At 45.0% G+C, this 19,395-nt stretch overlaps 2 protein-coding genes across 5 annotated transcripts in view; one reads left to right on the plus strand and one right to left on the minus strand.

Moving 5' to 3' along the window:
* LOC306940930 (uncharacterized protein) overlaps positions 1-19,395 on the plus strand; it is a 64,347-nt gene that overhangs the window by 29,040 nt on the left and 15,912 nt on the right. For 2 of the 4 annotated variants that reach the window (XM_079526196.1, XM_079526195.1), the window contains exon 3: positions 17,869-18,007. In XM_079526196.1, coding sequence (XP_079382322.1) covers positions 17,995-18,007 — 13 coding nt within the window. In that variant the 5' untranslated portion in view covers positions 17,869-17,994. Of the gene's footprint in view, positions 1-17,032; positions 17,168-17,868; positions 18,008-19,395 lie in introns of those variants that run through there. The other 2 variants (XM_079526199.1, XM_079526197.1) reach the window with 2 other exon arrangements.
* LOC306940535 (uncharacterized protein) lies at positions 2,954-5,592 on the minus strand (the record flags this gene model as incomplete). The annotated part of the gene is made up of 10 exons (XM_079525633.1): positions 5,436-5,592; positions 5,095-5,187; positions 4,883-4,990; positions 4,365-4,415; positions 4,106-4,171; positions 3,925-3,987; positions 3,643-3,699; positions 3,419-3,526; positions 3,119-3,173; positions 2,954-3,005 (listed from the first exon to the last, which is right to left on the minus strand). Exons 2-10 carry the CDS (start codon positions 5,162-5,164, stop codon positions 2,954-2,956), a joined length of 630 nt encoding a protein of 209 aa, XP_079381759.1. The 5' UTR covers positions 5,165-5,187; positions 5,436-5,592.

Here is a 19,395-nt window from a genome sequence, read left to right on the forward strand (position 1 = left end):
GTAAGCCTACATTAGACACACAGCACAACAACCTGGCAACCCTGAATGAGGGACAAGTGGCAAATTGCCAATCAGCTGCCAGTCCTGGTGTGTGTGTGTGTGTGTGTGTGTGTGTGTGTGTGTGTGTGTGTGTGTGTGTGTGTGTGTGTGTGTGTGTGTGTGTGTGAGAGAGAGCAGAGTCCTCACAAGTACTGTTAAAAAAACTCTACCACAACGTCACTAAAAAGTACATTAAAACACTTGAACCTTTGCAAAACAAACACATAGTAATATACAGACGTACATTATGACAATATTTCACTGTGTGCATTGGTAAAATACACTTGTTACTACTTACGAATAAAAATGTACTAGCCTGCAAAAAAACAAGACGATAAATATACCCTCAATCCTTGGCTCAGAGTATTCCACGGTGGCTCAGTGGTTCTGGCAGTTGCCGATGGTGTGAGAGGACGCTGGTTCGAGACAAGTCAAGATTCGTGTCCTCGATGCGGGGGAGGGGGGCAATCAAACACAAGTGTTTGGTCAAATCACATGACTTCCATTGGAAAAGCATTGAGGCGGCCATGAAACACAGGCAGAGCACAGAACAGTTCTTTATGTGTGTACGAAGCCCCAGAGACCCGAAACACGTGCATCAATGAGGTTTTCTTTGTATTTGTGCATAAAACAGCTTCCTTGTGCAAAACAGCTTCCTTGTGCAAAGTAAAATAAAGTACTGTTGTCTCCAGTCTAGACCTTGTGCAAAATAAAATACTGTTGTCTCCAGCCTAGTCCGTCTTGGTCCTGCCACCTCCACCCAGCCTGTCTGGAGCATATTTCAAGCAGTAAGCAATTTGGTCAGAGATGTTAGCCTCCGTTTCTTTGGTGCTCCTCTGGACACTCTCTGCAAGACAGACAAGATGGGCTACAGTAAGCAGTAAAACCATTAAGCGGCAGAAATTCGAAGGGGTCAAACATTTAATCTAATGCTCAAAGTTAAAGGGATTTCAAGTTTGGACACTGGCTACATCATTACAAAATGAAAGCAAAAAGAGATATCCGTTTTAAAGGTGTCAAAGAACATAAGAACCATCCAGAATGTATACACTTGAAAACATTGTGGGTAGTTGCCTGGTTATTCACAAGTGGCCACTGTGTCAAAACATGGGTACTGGATATATGCCGTTTACCTATGACCACAGAGTAGAGGTGGAGCTTGATGAAAGACAGCTTTCTTTCTTTGGTTCCCAGCTTTCCCTTCATATTGAATTTTGCCATGAGGTCATTTGACATCAACCTGTGGATACAAAAGGTATTTAAAAGTGATGCAATTCCATTAACTTGTAGACTAGTAGAGGGCACCCCTAGAAGAGTACCTGTTGAGGGTACATGCAGTAGAAGTTAATTAAAAAATAGCACATTTTCAAGCTCATAGCGCGGCACAAGTGTCACACTATGAGCTTGTAGCTTGAGCTGCTATTTTTGAAATATCGTGAAAATGTGGCACACATCTTTGAATACAGATTCTTTCAGAGCGAACGTTTAACTCAAATCTTTGCTTCTGGGGGGGTCCCAAATACAGATATGTCTGGGGTCCTTGACATGAAAAAGGTTGAGAACCACTGGCATAGAAACATGGGGTTTTCAGAAAACTGTCAGGATTTAGAAGACATTTGTAGAATCTGTTTTCAGGATGTTTGTTTTTCCTTTTAGCATCAACCCATTTACACGTGAGGACTTTTTCCCCATTGTGATCCTGTGTATTCAAGTCAACAGAGCATCACATATTACACCTTAATACATGTCATCAACAAATATAAACAGCTATATTTACTACTAGTAGTCTTGAGTAGCCAGTCATGTCTCAGACGAGTGCATTTGGGGATATCTAAATTCAATGTAGGGGCTACAACTGTGTGGAAAGTCTTTTGCGAATTAAAACCTGCATTGCAAAGTCTTTCATATTTGGATGGTATCAGGATTGGTTTAACGCAGAGGGTGTAGTACATACTGGAAACAGACAACCCTAAACCAAAGCAAAATGGAATGCTACCTAGCACTAAACAGATAATATATATGTCAGAATACCTGAGCATCGTGAACAACCCAAAACTTAAGTCTTTACTAGGTACAGAGTCAGTGGACACAGCCTTCAATAGAGAAAGGCCGCCACAGAAAGACCCCGCTCCCAAGGGATGACTATGCACCATTGCACCCACCCACTGCACACACAATGTGGTGGAAACTGAGCAATACTTTTTAAGCACCTGCCCACTATACAAAGACAGACATACTTCCCACAGATTACATACACCCTATGTGAGTTTGAAAACTACCATACCACAGCAGCAAGATGTGTGACCTGTTGTGATAAAAGAAGGTTAGCTAATGGAATACAACCAAACTAAGGTCTACTAACCATTGAGTGTACCTCTCGACCTACTGCACATATAAACAGCTGCTACCTTTATGTATTTTAAATCGGATGCTTTTATTGTATACCATTTAAATATTTTTAAGGACAATTGCTGCCATTTGTCCAAAAGTGACTGCAAAAGATTGCTGCCATTTGTTTCAATAAGCTTTAATACACTGTAGGCTATACTGTAAAGCATGTATAATGACGCAATGTGATACAACAGTTTACACAATGCCGTACCCCTCCAACTGTATACTTCCCCATTTTGAAATGATTAAATTACATTTTGACACATGCTTTGATACAGTGTCAAATTGCTACAGTTTTGAAACAGTTATGCTACAGTTGTGAAACCTACCAGATGCTGTCTTTCAGTAGCCGAGGTGAGGGACTCGTCAAGGACGGTTAGTCCCTCTACTGTGGTCGCCTTGGCCGGAAGGGGAGCACTCTCATCTTGACTGCTTGACAGCTTCAAGTCCTGCAACCCGTCCCGGATAGAAACGAGCAGCTCCAGAACCTTCCTCTGAAATTCTAAAGCATAGAAACGAATGATCACCACAAATAGAAAGAGCACAACCATACCAACAGCACAATGTGTGTGTGTCTGTGTGTGTGTGTGTGTGTGTGTGTGTGTGTGTGTGTGTGTGTGTGTGTGTGTGTGTGTGTGTGTGTGTGTGTGTGTGTGTGTGTCGCTTACTTGCTTGCTGCATTGGGTACGATGCTCGTTGTAGTCTGGGGGTGGAGGTGGAGGTGGGGTTGCGTGACTTTTTTCCTGTTTGATGAGACAGGCATCCATAAGGTTATTTATTTGCCACTTTTCTTTAGTATAAACCATTGCATTAAGTACAAGTTCAAATCCTACAAATGTAACCTAGTAGTGGCAGCTAGTGTTCTTCCGAAATGAAGAACAGCAGCCCCCCCTCTCCACACAGTAATTAATCAATTGTAAGTATTGTAAGACTAGCATATACCGGTATAGGTCAAATGTTTATTAAAAAATTCTGACTTCATACGAACTTTTCGTAGGGGTAACTGGTGGGAAACTCTGTGCAGATCCCATGCTGTCATCAGTCTGATAATCTTGCAGTTCTGGCTCTTGCAGTTCTGGCTCTGAACTGAAGTGCCCTAAAGAAAACAGTGATTAACACCTTCTGAAATTCTAATGCATAGAAACAAATGACTACAATTAATTAGAGTGCAAAACCATACCACAACAACTTAAGTGTGCGTGCGTCGCTTACTTGGTTGCATTGGCTCAGGCAATTGAGTGGAGCTGGGTCCAGGCGACTTGGTTTTTTCTGTTTGATGAGACAGGCATCCATGAGAAGGTGATCTACTTTACTTTTATTCAATATGAACTACCATTGCATTTAATATATCCTCCATATATGACAGAGTGGCAGCTCCAAAATGAAATAAATGCAAACAATGATGACTTTAACAAACCAACAATCTAAAGTTGAAAAATGTTTAAGGAAGCACAACCTAGTTTTGGGGTGTGTGTGTGTGTGTGTCACAATTACTTCCTTGGTGTTTCTGGGCATTTTGGTCAGAGGATGGAGTGGAGGTCGTCCCTTGCGACTTTTCTGTTTGATGAGACATAGTTTTGGGATTCAGTGTGTGTCTCTATTACATTGTTGTGTATGACTAGCATACCACTATGAGTATGGGGCAAATGCTAATAAAAGCAGACTTCATACTAACCTTTTGGTCGAACACTTTGCAGCACCACCTTCTGTGGCACAAGTGGCAGCTCTGGACTGAAGCGACCTAAAGAAAACTGTGATTAAAACCGGATTTTTTTACTGTATAGACTCATTACCTGCCTTCAGCTGTATTGTATATGAAACAGAAAAGATACTATATTCCACGTCAATATTGCTCCCGTCACTGGCATTTGTAGCCTACACACTCAATCATAATCAAATGGGACTGCCAACGTCCAGCGGTGGGGGGAACAAACCTTGATCTTCCTCTTCTTCAGATTGCCCACCGTGTTCCTCTTCATCCTCAACTAATTGAGACAGAAATGTTGGCAAAAACTTCAGTTGCAAATAGCTTTGTTGAATTATTATTGTGTTGGCGTACAGACGTTATAGTAGCCCTGTCGCAATTATTGCCTGATTGCAGTTGTGGGTGAAACGCCTTACTCGCTTCCACGTAAGAAAAATATTCAAAATGTTCCCAAAAAATAAAAAGAGGAAGAGTTGCCAAAACAGCTCTACAAGCCCACAGTCATCAAGAGCTTGTAGATCAGCCATTTTGTATATAAAACTTAAAGCAATGTTTCGTTTTTCATTTAATATTTTGTCATGTGCTTTTTTTTTACAAAACCTAAAAGCCAAACAAATTATGCTTTTAGATTCCAAATGTTCAATGCCAAAAAACAATGACCTTGTTATTCAGTTATTCGAGTGACAATCAATCATGTAAGCGTTACAATTCAGAGAAGATTGACTACTGCCAAGTTAAAGAACATACCATATTCTGGATAAAGCCTTTTTTTCTTCTGTCTTTTTCCAGAAGGTTCTTCACCACCAGCTTCTGCAGCACTGGTGAGATCGTAATCTTCACATGCTTGGAAGTCATCTATCAATCAAACAGAGGCAAGGCAATGGTTGTCAATGCATAACATATGCACAAGTTGGCACGTTAATGAAGACAAAGTGCACATAATAGATGCAACTACCAACCTGAGCGCATCTTCTCTTTTATGAGGCGAAACTGACGCCAGCCACTTTTTGGTTCTCGTCGTTCCGTCATGCGTTTCTTGGCATTTGGGACAGCTGGCCAAAACAGTTTCATATGTTCAAAGTCCATCCATTACAACTGTAACTCCCTCCGAGCACAAACAGACACAATGTGGTTTCCTTGAAACTGATTTATTGGAAGGTGCCTTCTTGCCCTCCCAATCCACCGTGAAAACTAAACAAACAATAAAACAAGCACGTACAATTAACATAAATGACATGCACAGCATGTAGATGCAAACATTTCACATGAGTAAAATACAGACAAAACAAACAACAAATACCTCGTTGGCTGCGTGCATAACAAAGGGGGAATACTCTCCAGTCTTCTTATAACCTTTTCTTAGACAGTCTCTTATGACCTTTACTTCTTGTAACTTTAAAGTCTTTGTGTGACCATGACCAGTGTAAACGGAGCTGGCAGAGCTGCTGCTTCTAGCTGCTTCTAGCTGCGGCTTGATTGCATACACAAAACTCCTGTGTACCAATTGACGTGAGAGCAGACCAAACGAGACACAGAATATGACGTTGACTCTTCAAAATAAAAGCATTAAAACAACTTGACATGAAATAATGTTTTAACATGAATGTAACTATTAACTATGAACTTCTTAATTATGCACTTGTACACTTAGAAAGATAATAAACAATTATGAACTTATTTTAACCTTATTATGAACTTTGTCTTAGAGAAATAAAGCAAACTATATCCCCTATAGTGGCAACAGTTACAACAACAACTTGAGACAAATACATGAAATAATGTTTTAAATGTGACTTAATTATGAACTTCTTCATTATGAACTTGTACCTTTTAGGAATAAAGCAAACTATATCACCTATAGTGGCAACAGTTACAATATGAATGTGTTTAAATGCCAGTGTAGCTGGTTCACACACACACACACACACACACACACACACACACACACACACACACACACACACACACACACACACACACACACACACACACACACACACACACACACACACACACACACACACACACACACAATGCAGCAGGCATTAGACAACCTGACAGCCACCAACCTGGCAACCCTGAATGAGCCAGTCAGCTGCCAGTCTCTGGTGTGTGTGTGAGAGAGAGTCCTGTACTGTTAAAACAAACTCTACCCTAACGTCAGTAAAAAGTACATTAAAACACTTTTTCCTTTCCAAAACAAACACAACGTACATTATGACAATATTTCACCCTTTGCATTGGTAAAATAGACTTTTTCTTTTTTTGTCTTCCCTTCCAAAAAAAGAAAAAATTACCCCAAATCCATGGTTAAGAGTATTCCACGATGGCTCAGTGGTTCTGGCAGTTGCTGATGGTGTGAGAGGACGCTGGTTCGAGACAGTCAACAAGTCTGCAGTCAAGATTCGTGACCTCGGACCAAGGACTAAGGATCCAGAATGAATAAATCAAAATAAATCAGTCTTTACCTTTTGGTCAAGTAAATGTACTATTGGAATGTATGTTGGCGGACGTAATCCAAGATAATCCACTCTGTCAACTTGTAACAGTCAGCAGTGCCAGTTGTTGCCACAGGGTGGTGCACTGCTCCCTTTTGTTTTGCTTTGTGTAGAAGATCTGACGCAATTCCACCTCTTGCTATAGATAGACATGACATGACATGATGTGTGTCAAACAATTGTCACACATGGATGGATGATTAGCCGTGTTTATTTATTTATTTCCGGGGGGAATGAATGAATGAATGAATGACTAACCCTGTAAAACCCGGATTAATTTCTACTTGCAAAAAAACGATTTCAACCTTACTACTACTTTTTACTACTAGGACTTATCAGAGGAAATCATGTAAAATAAATTATATATATATTTTTTGCACATTTATAATAATTATTAAAATAATAATAATACATTAATAATTTACATTTGGGGGACATCTTTCACAATAATAAGGATAAATCCAAATAAATCACACATTACCTAAATGTACAATTGAAATGTATTTAAGACCCGACTCAGCGCCGTCCGAGTTACGTCCCGATAGGCAGAGAATAGTATATATCAGTAGCCCCTAGTTTCCATGTGCTGGCAATAGTTGGAAATGACACGTCCACCTGGGGGAAACCTTGACCAGGCTATGGTGAGTATGCCAGTATGGCCACATTATGCGTGTATTATGTTGGCAGCAGTGCTCCGTTCACGTTTGTTTATTATATTAGTGCTGTCTGCCGTGAGACCTGGCTTAATATGGTCAATACTGAATCAGTCTAAAATATGCTTTGGCGCCCCCCCCCCCCCCCCCCTCCACCTCTCCTCTTGTCTATAGACAGACATGACATGACATGACATGACATGACATGATGTGTGTCAAACAATTGTCACACATGGATGGATGATTAGCATTGTTTATTTATTTATTTCCCGGGGGAGGGAATGAATGAATGAATGAATGAATGAATGAATGAATGAATGAATACATACATACATACATACATACATACATACATACATACATACATACATACATACATACATACATACATACATACATACATTCATTCATTCATTCATTAATAAATAATCATATTTCCGGGGGCATTTCTCTCCAGGTGAGGACAACGCCATCCAGTCAACCAAATATGGATGTCAGAAGATCAGGCATCATCTCGTATGTATTACTTCTACTTCTACTACTACTACTACACACACACCTCACATTGGTTACAAACTCCACCTTACAAACTCCACCCCCTCTCGTTAATGACTCTGCCTCTCGTAATGTTAGGCCACACCTCTCATTGTCTTAGGCCACGCCTACTCGCTATGTAACTCCGCCTGCTTTGTGGGCGTGGTCTATGCAAATTGCATGGGCGTCGTTTATCCTTATTGATGGCCGTCGTCCCGCCTCCTTTGTGGCCGTAGTTTCGGCTACTTTGTGGGATTGGCTTATGCAAATGAAAGGGCGTGGTATGCAAATGAAGGGGATATGCAAATGAAGGGTCTTGGTATGCAAATGAAGGGGATATGCAAATGAAGGGGTGTGGTATGCAAATGAAGGGGAGTAGTATGCAAATGAAGGGCGTGTTTCGGCTACTTTGTGGGATTATCTTATGCAAATGAAAGGGCGTGGTATGCAAATGAAGGGGATATGCAAATTAAGGTGTGTGGTATGCAAATGAAGGGGAGTAGTATGCAAATGAAGGGCGTGTTTCGGCTACTTTGTGGGATTAGTTTATGCAAATGAAAGGGCAAGGTATGCAAATGAAGGGGATATGCAAATGAAGGGTCTTGGTATGCAAATGAAGGGGATATGCAAATGAAGGGGTATGGTATGCAAATTAAGGGGAGTAGTGTGCAAATGAAGGGCGTGTTTTGGCTACTTTGTGGGATTAGCTTATGCAAATGAAAGGGCGTGGTATGCAAATGAAGGGGATATGCAAATGAAGGGGTGTAGTATGCAAATGAAGGGGAGTAGTATGCAAATGAAGGGCGTGTTTCGGCTACTTTGTGGGATTGGCTTATGCAAATGAAAGGGCGTGGTATGCAAATGAAGGGGATATGCAAATGAAGGGTATTGGTATGCAAATGAAGGGGATATGCAAATGAAGGTGTGGTATGCAAATGAAGGGGAGGAGTATGCAAATGAAGGGCGTGTTTCGGCTACTTTGTGGGATTAGCTTATGCAAATGAAAGGGCGTGGTATGCAAATGAAGGGGATATGCAAATGAAGGTGTGTGGTATGCAAATGAAGGGGAGTAGTATGCAAATGAAGGGCGTGTTTCGGCTACTTTGTGGGATTGGCTTATGCAAATGAAAGGGTGTGGTATGCAAATGAAGGGGATATGCAAATGAAGGGTCTTGGTATGCAAATGAAGGGGAGTGGTATGCAAATGAAGGTGCGTGGTATGCAAATGAAGGGCAGTGGTATGCAAATGAAGGGGAGTGGTATGCAAATGAAGGTGCGTGGTATGCAAATGAAGGTGCGTGGTATGCAAATGAAGGGGCATGGTATGCAAAGGAAGGGGCATGGTATGCAAATGAAGGGGCATGGTATGCAAATGAAGGGGAGTGGTATGCAAATTAAGGGGCATGTTTCTGCTACTTTGTGGGATTGGCTTATGCAAATGAAGGGTCTTGGTATGCAAATGAAGGGGATATGCAAATGAAGGGGTATGGTATGCAAATGAAGGGGCATGTTTCTGCTACTTTGTGGGATTGGCTTATGCAAATGAAGGGTATTGGTATGCAAATGAAGGGGATATGCAAATGAAGGGGTGTGGTATGCAAATGAAGGGGAGGAGTATGCAAATGAAGGGCGTGTTTCGGCTACTTTGTGGGATTGGCTTATGCAAATGAAAGGGCGTGGTATGCAAATGAAGGGGATATGCAAATGAAGGGTCTTGGTATGCAAGGGGATATGCAAATGAAGGGGTGTGGTATGCAAATTAAGGGGAGTAGTATGCAAATGAAGGGCGTGTTTCGGCTACTTTGTGGGATTATCTTATGTAAATGAAAGGGCGTGGTATGCAAATGAAGGGCGTGTTTCGGCTACTTTGTGGGATTGGCTTATGCAAATGAAAGGGCGTGGTATGCAAATGAAGGGGATATGCAAATGAAGGGTCTTGGTATGCAAATTAAGGGGATATGCAAATGAAGGTGTGGTATGCAAATGAAGGGGAGGAGTATGCAAATGAAGGGCGTGTTTCGGCTACTTTGTGGGATTAGTTTATGCAAATGAAAGGGTGTGGTATGCAAATGAAGGGGATATGCAAATGAAGGTGTGTGTGGTATGCAAATGAAGGGGAGTAGTATGCAAATGAAGGGCGTGTTTCGGCTACTTTGTGGGATTGGCTTATGCAAATGAAAGGGTGTGGTATGCAAATGAAGGGGATATGCAAATGAAGGGTCTTGGTATGCAAATGAAGGGGAGTGGTATGCAAATGAAGGGGAGTGGTATGCAAATTAAGGGGCATGTTTCTGCTACTTTGTGGGATTGGCTTATGCAAATGAAGGGTCTTGGTATGCAAATGAAGGGGATATGCAAATGAAGGGGTATGGTATGCAAATGAAGGGGCATGTTTCTGCTACTTTGTGGGATTGGCTTATGCAAATGAAGGGTCTTGGTATGCAAATGAAGGGGATATGCAAATGAAGGGGTGTGGTATGCAAATGAAGGGGTGTGGTATGCAAATGAAGGGAAGTGGTATGCAAACGAAGGGCGTGGCGACACCCACTAATTTGCATACGCGACACCCACTAATTTGCATAGCCCTCACCCACAAAGTAGCCGAAACAACGCCCTTCACATTTTCATAACCCACTCCCACAAAGTAGCGGGAACATACGTACATGTCCCCCACATGATGACGTACATGTTCCATTCGCGACGACGTACATGGTCCCTCCACGATGACGTACATGTTCCCTCCACGATGACGTACATGTTCCCGCCACGATGGCGTACATGTCCCCTTCACGATGACGTACATGTTCCCGTCACGATGACGTACATGTTCCCTACATGATGACGTAAAGGCTCCATCTACGACGACGTGCATGTTCCCTCCACGATGACGTGCATGTTCCCTCCACGATGACGTACATGTTCCCTCCACGATGACGTACATGTTCCCTCCACAATGACGTACATGTTTCCTCCACGATGACGTACATGTCCCCTTCACGATGACGCACATGTCCACGTCACGATGACGTACATGTTCCCTACATGATGGCGTACATGTTCAATTTACGACGACGTGCATGTTCCCTCCACGATGACGTACATGTTTCCTCCACGATGACGTACATGTTCCCTCCACGATGACGTACATGTTCCCTCCACGATGACGTACATGTTTCCTCCACGATGACGTACATGTCCCCTTCACGATGATGTACATGTCCCCTTCACGATGACGTACATGTCCCCTTAACGATGACGTGCATGTTTCCTCCACGATGACGTACATGTCCCCTTCACAATGACGTACATGTCCACGTCACGATGACGTACATGTTCCCTACATGATGGCGTACATGTTCAATTTACGACGACGTGCATATTCCCTCCACGATGACGTACATGTTCCCTCCACGATGACGTACATGTTTCCTCCACGATGACGTACATGTTTCCTCCACGATGACGTACATGTTCCCTCCACGATGACGTGCATGTTCCCTCCACGATGACGTGCATGTTCCCTTCACGATGACGTGCATGTTCCCTCCACGATGACGTACATGTTCCCTTCACGATGACGTGCATGTTCCCTACACGATGACGTGCATGTTCCCTTCACGACGACGTACATGTTCCCTACACGATGGCGTACATGTTCCCTACACGATGACGTACATGTTCCCTCCACGATGACATACATGTTCCCTCCACAATGACGTACATGTTCCCTACACGATGGCGTGCATGTTCAATACACGACGACGCGCATGTTCCCTTCACGACGACGTGCATGTTCCCTCCACGATGACGTACATGTTCCCGTCACGATGACGTACATGTTCCCTACATGATGACGTAAATGCTCCATCTACGACGACGTGCATGTTCCCTCCACGATGACGTGCATGTTCCCTCCACGATGACGTGCATGTTCCCTCCACGATGACGTACATGTTCCCTCCACGATGACGTACATGTTCCCTCCACGATGACGTACATGTCCCCTTCACGACGACGTACATGTCCACGTCACGATGACGTACATGTCTACGTCACGATGACGTACATGTTCCCTACATGATGGCGTACATGTTCAATTTACGACGACGCGCATGTTCCCTCCACGATGACGTGCATGTTCCCTCCACGATGACGTACATGTTCCCTCCACGATGACGTACATGTTCCCTCCACGGCGACGTACATGTCCCCTTCACGATGACGTACATGTCCACGCCACGATGACGTACATGTCCACGTCACGATGACGTACATGTTCCCTACATGATGGCGTACATGTTCAATTTACGACGACGCGCATGTTCCCTCCACGATGACGTACATGTTCCCTACATGATGGCGTACATGTTCAATTTACGACGACGTGCATGTTCCCTCCACGATGACGTACATGTTTCCTCCACGATGACGTACATGTTCCCTCCACGATGACGTACATGTTTCCTCCACGATGACGTACATGTCCCCTTCACGATGATGTACATGTCCCCTTCACGATGACGTGCATGTTCCCTTCACGATGACGTGCATGTTCCCTTCACGATGACGTACATGTTCCCTCCACGATGACGTACATGTTCCTTCCACGATGACGTACATGTTCCCTCCACAATGACGTACATGTTCCCCCCACGATGACGTGCATGTTCCCTTCACGACGACGTGCATGTTCCCTTCACGATGACGTGCATGTTCCCTCCACGATGACGTACATGGTCCCTCCACGATGACGTACATGTTCCCTTCACGATGACGTACATGTTCCCTCCACGATGACGTACATGTTCCCTTCACGATGACGTACATGTTCCCTCCACGATGACATACATGTTCCCTCCACAATGACGTACATGTTCCCTACACGATGGCGTACATGTTCCCTACACGATGACGTACATGTTCCCTCCACGATGACATACATGTTCCCTCCACAATGACGTACATGTTCCCTACACGATGGCGTACATGTTCCCTCCACGATGACGTACATGTTCCCTCCACGATGACGTACATGTTCCCTACACGATGGCGTACATGTTCCCTCCACGATGACGTACATGTTCCCTCCACGATGACGTACATGTTCCCTCCACGATGACGCACATGTTCCCTCCACGATGACGTACATGCTCCCTCCACGATGACGTACATGGCCCCTCCACGATGACGTACATGTTCCCTCCACGATGACGTACATGTTTCCTCCACGATGACGTACATGTTCCCTACACGATGGCGTACACGTTCAATTCACGACGACGCGCATGTTCCCTCCACGATGACGTACATGTTCCCTCCACGATGACGTACATGTTCCCTCCACGATGACGTACATGTTCCCTCCACGATGACGTACATGTTCCCTCCACGATGACGTACATGTTCCCTCCACGATGACGTACATGTTCCCTCCACGATGACGTACATGTTCCCTCCACGATGACGTTCATGTTCCCTCCACGATGACGTTCATGTTCCCTCCACGATGACGTACATGTTCCCTCCACGATGACGTACATGTTCCCTCCACGATGACGTACATGTTCCCTCCACGATGACGTACATGTTTCCTCCACGATGACGTACATGTTCCCTACACGATGGCGTACATGTTCAATTCACGACGACGCGCATGTTCCCTCCACGATGACGTACATGTTCCCTCCACGATGACGTACATGTTCCCTACACGATGGCGTACATGTTCAATTCACGCCCCTTCATTTGCATACCACTCCCCTTCATTTTCATACCACGCACCTTCATTTGCATACCACTCCCATTCATTTGCATGCCACGCCCCTTCATTTGCATAAACCAATCCCACAAAGTAGCCGAAACATGCCCTTCATTTGCATACCACTCCCCTTCATTTGCATACCACGCACCTTCATTTGCATGCCACGCCCCTTCATTTGCATAAACCAATCCCCTTCATTTGCATGCCACGCCCCTTCATTTGCATACCACGCACCTCATTTGCATACCACTCCCCTTCATTTGCATACCACGCACCTTCATTTGCATAAACTAATCCCACAAAGTAGCCGGAGCCATGCCCCTTCATTTGCATAAACCAATCCCGCAAAGTAGCGGAAACATGCCCTTCATTTGCATACCACTCCCCTTCATTTGCATACCACTCCCCTTCATTTGCATACCACGCACCTTCAATTTGCATAAACTAATCCCACAAAGTAGCCGGAGCCATGCCCCTTCATTTGCATACCACGCACCTTCATTTGCATGCCACTCCCCTTCATTTGCATACCACGCACCTCATTTGCATACCACTCCCCTTCATTTGCATACCACGTCCCTTCATTTGCATAAACCAATCCCGCAAAGTAGCGGAAACATGCCCTTCATTTGCATACCACTCCCCTTCATTTGCATACCACTCCCCTTCATTTGCATACCACACACCTTAATTTGCATGCCACGCCCCTTCATTTGCATAAACCAATCCCCTTCATTTGCATGCCACGCCCCTTCATTTGCATACCACGCACCTCATTTGCATACCACTCCCCTTCATTTGCATGCCACGCCCCTTCATTTGCATAAACCAATCCCGCAAAGTAGCGGAAACATGCCCTTCATTTGCATACCACTCCCCTTCATTTGCATACCACTCCCCTTCATTTGCATACCACGCACCTTCATTTGCATGCCACGTCCCTTCATTTGCATAAACCAATCCCCTTCATTTGCATGTCACGCCCCTTCATTTGCATAAACCAATCCCGCAAAGTAGCCGAAACATGCCCTTCATTTGCATACCACTCCCCTTCATTTGCATACCACGCACCTTAATTTGCATAAGCAAATCCCACAAAGTAGCCGAAACATGCCCTTCATTTGCATACCACGCACCTTCATTTGCATGCCACGCCCCTTCATTTGCATAAACCACTCCCACAAAGTAGGCGGGGTGACACCCACTAATTTACATAAGCGACACCCACTAATTTGCATATACCACACCCACAAAGTAGCCGAAACCACGGCCATCAAATTTGCATAACCCACACCCACAAAGTAGCCGGAACCACGCCCTTCATTAGCATAAACTGCTCCCACAAAGTAAGTTAGCGAGAAAAGTCGGGAAATTCGACAGAACAAATCCGAGACCATTACTGCAACCGGGTCGCGGCCCCGATCGCAGCCGTATAGGGTTTGGGCCAAACGGACATACGGTCGCGACAGTAGCCCTGCACGAAAGCCTCGAAATTTGCGACTTTGACGCGAAAGTCGCAGAACAAATCCGAGACCATCACCGCGGCCGGGTCGCGGCCCCGATCGCAGCCGTATAGGTTTCGGGCCAAACGGACATACGGCCGCGGCGGTAGCCTTGAACGAACGCCTACAAATTGCCGACTTTGACGCGCGACAACGCGCCAACGATAAAACATCACGATCCGACGTTCGGATATGTCGGAGAGCCAGCCGAGACGAACGGTTAGGTGTCTCGGACGTACGCCTCCGACAGTCGTACAAAACGTCCTTCACTTTGGCTCTGTGCATGCAGACACGTCATAGACCCATAGACTCTAACAGCGTCCTGGCTGAAAAAGTGAAACGAGACCGTGCCTCTTAGAAAGGTCGCCCGAGGACGTTCTATAGATCCATGCGTGCGTCTCCGGGAGCTCTATAACATATCCGAAAATCATCCCGGAAGGCCTCACCGTCGTGGCGTTCCAGTGAAGCAAAGTTTGACGTTCACGCGCGCCTATGACGACGATCGTAAGTCTGTTCGGGATGGGCCGAACACCTCTGCGATCGCGGCGACGAGCCGATCTTCGTGATGGTCTGAGTTTTTTTCTGCGACCTCGGGAACCTCAAATCTGACCCGAGGCCTAGCATTGCAGTGTAGTTCCCTTTATCGGACGCTTGTAAGAGTCCCACAAAATCGAGACCAACGCCATTTTTTTCGCCATGGCCTGAATATGGATATTCGGGGGTGTTACATATTTAAAAAAATATCTATCACTTATTTGTTAAGGCATTTGGCCCAAAGGTCACCGTGGCAGTCTTTCGGCTGACCTTTGACCTTTGCAAACGTCGTGGAAATTCGAGACCGGTTCCATTGGATTCGACATGTCCTGAATATGGATATTGGAGGTTCTTACATATTTTTTAAAATATATATCACCCCGTTTTTTTAAGAATTTGGCCCAAAGGGTCACCGTTGCAGTCTTTTTGCTGACCATTGACCTTTGCAAACGTCCTGGAAAGTCGAGACCGGCCCCATTGAATTTGGGACGCTCTAAATATGAATAAAATGTCTCGTTTGCGAAGAATAGGGTTAGGGAACATATTTTAAAGGTGTGTTTTGTCTGTTTTCACTTCTGTGGAGAGAGGGGAGAGAGGAGGCAGTCTTTTTGCTGACCATTGACCTTTGCAAACGGCGTGGAGAGCCCAGACCGACGCCATTGGATTCTGCATTTTCTAAATATGAATAAAATGTCTAGTTTGTGAAGAATAACATTAATGAACATGTTGTGTTTTGTGTTTTGTCTGTTCATTCAAAAAGAGAGGAGAGGAGAGGAGGGGAGAGGCATATGGCTTCATGAAATGAAATCTATATTTACCCAGGGTATCTGGGCTAAGCTCAAGAACTTGTTTCCAGCCAGGCCCTGCTCATAGAACACATTTCATCGTAGTGGTTGATGCCTTGTTCAAGGGCATTTCAGCGGTGGTAATTTTAACGTGTCGGACGGCTGATTCGAACTGGGAACCTTCCGGTATCTAGACCGCGCCGCTATCCGTTCGGCCACCGCTGCCACATACATGTGGATGGGCTGTGGCGCTGTTCTGAATTCCACTGGCAGATAACGGTCTTTTCTTTGATTCGTTTCTCTGACTTCCTATGTAAGTGCTGCTATTAAAATGCTTACTTTAAAAAGACTAAAATAGCTAAAATACAACAATTCATGGTCATAAGTTCATAAAGCATAATTCATAATAATGTCATGATACAATAATAAATATGTGGTTCATAATTGATTTCATATGAGGTTAAAAATGTAAACATGATGTGATGATAACTTTCTGAGGCAGAACCAAGTTCCCTGTCTGTCAGTAGCAACACTGGACCATGATTGATTGACTGATTGATGCATGATTGCCTGGCATTGCACACAGGTGGTACACACATTTCTCTCACTCATTCAGACTCTGGTCTGCACAAGGAAGCACACTCGCAGCAGAGTAGTGTGTTTGAACTGTTTAAAGTTATTAAACACGGTCAAAAGGACATTCAAAGGACTGTATGAAACTCAAGAAGCATCAAGAACCTCTTTACACAACAAGCGGCCAACGAGGTATTATTATTTGAGAGTTATCTTTGTTGTGTTGTATTGTGGTGTTTTGACGGACACGTTCACCTGCGCATCGCGCATTTCTACATGTTTTGTATTTCTTTGTTTGATCAATATTATGTATTGCGACGTAATTTGTTGATTGTTTATGTGTTTATTATTTTGTGTGAACATAGTTCTCACGGCATGGAACAGCAGAGGGATGAGAAGAATGCCCAATAAATGCCCGTTTATAAAGAACCGACCTGTGTCGTCAATGTTGTGAGAAGAGCTACATCCTACGTGTGTGTGTGTTTCGTGTCGTGTCATTCATCATCACTTTGTTTACTTTACTTTATCACAGCTAACAGTCACATCAAGGTCTGTGAAATAGTTAGTAATGAATGAATAGCTGACTCTGTCGCGATTGTGGCTTTTATGGTGAATGTTTTACAACTATATGAACTTCAACTTTGGCCAGTAGTTGTACAAAGCCATGGGTCTGAATGTAAACAAAGTATATGCTGCTTTATAAGACAACGTTTTATTTTTATATTGAGTGGTGGTGTGATTTGCATGTTATGTAATGAGTCCGAGTTTGTATTGTGCTAAACCAGTCACCAGTAGCATGGATAAGAAGCTAACTATGCTAATCGGAATTAGCATTAAGCTAACTGCATCCACTATAATGTTACACATTATATTAATGTGCTCTGTGTGTTCAGCCATGGCCAGGACGTCGAGGCACGACCGAGAGATGGCGCTGGACGCCAAGAGACGTCTGTGTGTGAGTTCAGATCCCGTGGAGAGGCTGAGGCTGCAGTGCCTGGCCCGAGGGTCGTCTGGCATCAATGGCCTGGGCAGGTGAGTGTGTGCGCGTGCGTGTGTGTGTGCGCGCGTGCCTCCCTCAGGCACAGAAGAGGCGTACACAGACAGTTGGACTGTGAGGTGACGTGGCAGCCCTCCTCCTCCTCCTCGCCATCACCCAGGAAGCCTTGGAGGTGTCGGCCGGTGTTGCTGGGCTCTATAACATATGAAAATCAGACCGGAAGGCCTTACCGTTGTGGCGTTCTACAGAAGCAAAGGTTTTAAATAGCAGATCTACAAGCTCGTAGCGCGCCACTCGGTGTAGTGGAACGTTCGCGCGCGCCATGTCGACTAGAAAGGTCGCCCGAGGACGTACTACAGTTCTACGTGTGCGTATCTGGGAGCTCTATAACCTATCCGAAAAGCAGACCGGAGGGCCTTACCGTTGTGGCGTTCTAAAGAAGCAAAGGTTTTTACGTTCGCGCGCGCCATGTCGACTAGAAAGGTCGCCCGAGGACGTACTACAGTTCCACGCGTGCGTCTCGTGGAGCTCTATAACATATCCCTAAATCAGACCGGAAGGCCTTACCGTTGTGGCGTTCTACAGAAGCAAAGGTTTTAAGTAGCAGATCTACAAGCTCGTAGCGCGCCACTCGGTGTAGTGGAACGTTCGCGCGCGCCATGTCGACTAGAAAGGTCGCCCGAGGACGTACTACAGTTCCACGCGTGCGTCTCGTGGAGCTCTATAACATATCCGTAAATCAGACCGGAAGGCCTTACCGTTGTGGCGTTCTACAGAAGCAAAGGTTTTAAGTAGCAGATCTACAAGCTCGTAGCGCGCCACTCGGTGTAGTGGAACGTTCGCGCGCGCCATGTCGACTAGAAAGGTCGCCCGAGGACGTACTACAGTTCCACGCGTGCGTCTCATGGAGCTCTATAACATATCCCTAAATCAGACCGGAAGGCCTTACCGTTGTGGCGTTCTACAGAAGCAAAGGTTTTAAGTAGCAGATCTACAAGCTCGTAGCGCGCCACTCGGTGTAGTGGAACGTTCGCGCGCGCCATGTCGACTAGAAAGGTCGCCCGAGGACGTACTACAGTTCCACGCGTGCGTCTCGTGGAGCTCTATAACATATCCCTAAATCAGACCGGAAGGCCTTACCGTTGTGGCGTTCTACAGAAGCAAAGGTTTTAAGTAGCAGATCTACAAGCTCGTAGCGCGCCACTCGGTGTAGTGGAACGTTCGCGCGCGCCATGTCGACTAGAAAGGTCGCCCGAGGACGTACTACAGTTCCACGCGTGCGTCTCGTGGAGCTCTATAACATATCCGTAAATCAGACCGGAAGGCCTTACCGTTGTGGCGTTCTACAGAAGCAAAGGTTTTAAGTAGCAGATCTACAAGCTCGTAGCGCGCCACTCGGTGTAGTGGAACGTTCGCGCGCGCC

Source organism: Electrona antarctica, assembly GCF_951216825.1.
Source record: "Electrona antarctica genome assembly, chromosome: 17".
Lineage (NCBI taxonomy): Eukaryota > Metazoa > Chordata > Actinopteri > Myctophiformes > Myctophidae > Electrona > Electrona antarctica.